At 45.1% G+C, this 954-nt stretch overlaps 1 protein-coding gene across 1 annotated transcript in view; it reads right to left on the bottom strand.

Annotated features, from left to right (window-relative positions):
- Nucleotides 1–954, bottom strand: part of DUSP19 (dual specificity phosphatase 19) — a 23,179-nt gene that overhangs the window by 7,643 nt on the left and 14,582 nt on the right. The window contains exon 2 of the mRNA XM_009636554.2: nt 20–151. Coding sequence (XP_009634849.2) covers nt 20–151 — 132 coding nt within the window. The remainder of the gene's footprint in view (nt 1–19; nt 152–954) is intronic.

The raw sequence follows: 954 nt of genomic DNA, 5'->3' as shown, positions 1-954 counted from the left end.
GCTTCCCCCCTGCCGCTACGTCGAGCCCTCGGAACGACGGCTGTTGGAAATAACTTGCTGCGAGGCGTTCTGGTCGCCCTGGCGAGCTGAGAGCGGTCTGCTCTTCGGTGGGGCCACCCCCAGGAGATTTGCTGGTGCTTTTTCGTTAGTGCTTAAAAAAAGAGCCTGGGAGAAAGTTTTGGCTCCACCTAAAACTTATGGGGTTTAGTTGTTTTTTATTATTATGTGTGGGCTTTTGTTCTGCCAGCGAAGAGTGCAGCAGGTGTCATTAAAGCAGCCTTTCAATTGAAAGTGCCTCTTTTTGAAATAAGTGCTGCTGTTTCGAAAAATGAATCACGCAGCAATGTCTGTTTGATTGTAACTGAGACTGGCTTCATGGGAAGTGTGGGAAAATACTGCAAGAAGTTAAATGGAAAGTATTAGAATTAAATACTTTTTTGGTTCCCCCCTGCCCCCTAGTCATTGGGCTACTGGCCAAAGGCTAAATAAAATCAGCTTCTTATGTTTACCAAAGAGGCAAAATGGGAAGAAAAGAGAGGAAGGTGAGGCTGGTTCTCCCTTATTCCCAAGCCATTTAATGCCCATGTTTTTATGTGTTCTCAGTAGGGTACTATTTGTAGTGTTACACAGCTAGTACGTAACTATGTGAAATTTTTGTTTGTAAAGTTAAATGGTAATACTCTTAACTTCAATTGTGTCAGAAATACGTTTCAGTTTTTTAACAGTCCTCCATGCAGCTTGTAGAATAGGGATGGATTACTACAGTACTTCCCCTCTGATACTATAACATAACTCAAACTTATGTTGGATAGGCTGGAGAGGTGGGCCTGTGTGAACCTCATGAGGTTCAACAAGGCCAAATACAAGGTCCTGCACCTGGGTCCGGGTAACCCCTGGTATCAATACAGGCTGGGGGAAGAAAGGATCGAGAGCAGCCCTGCCGGGAGGGGCTTG

The sequence above is a fragment of the Egretta garzetta genome, unplaced genomic scaffold, assembly GCF_000687185.1.
Source record: "Egretta garzetta isolate BGI_Z169 unplaced genomic scaffold, ASM68718v1 scaffold230, whole genome shotgun sequence".
Classification (NCBI taxonomy): Eukaryota; Metazoa; Chordata; class Aves; order Pelecaniformes; family Ardeidae; genus Egretta; species Egretta garzetta.
The sequence above is the reverse complement of the archived record's forward strand: the minus strand, read 5'-3'. Positions and strand labels throughout refer to the sequence as shown.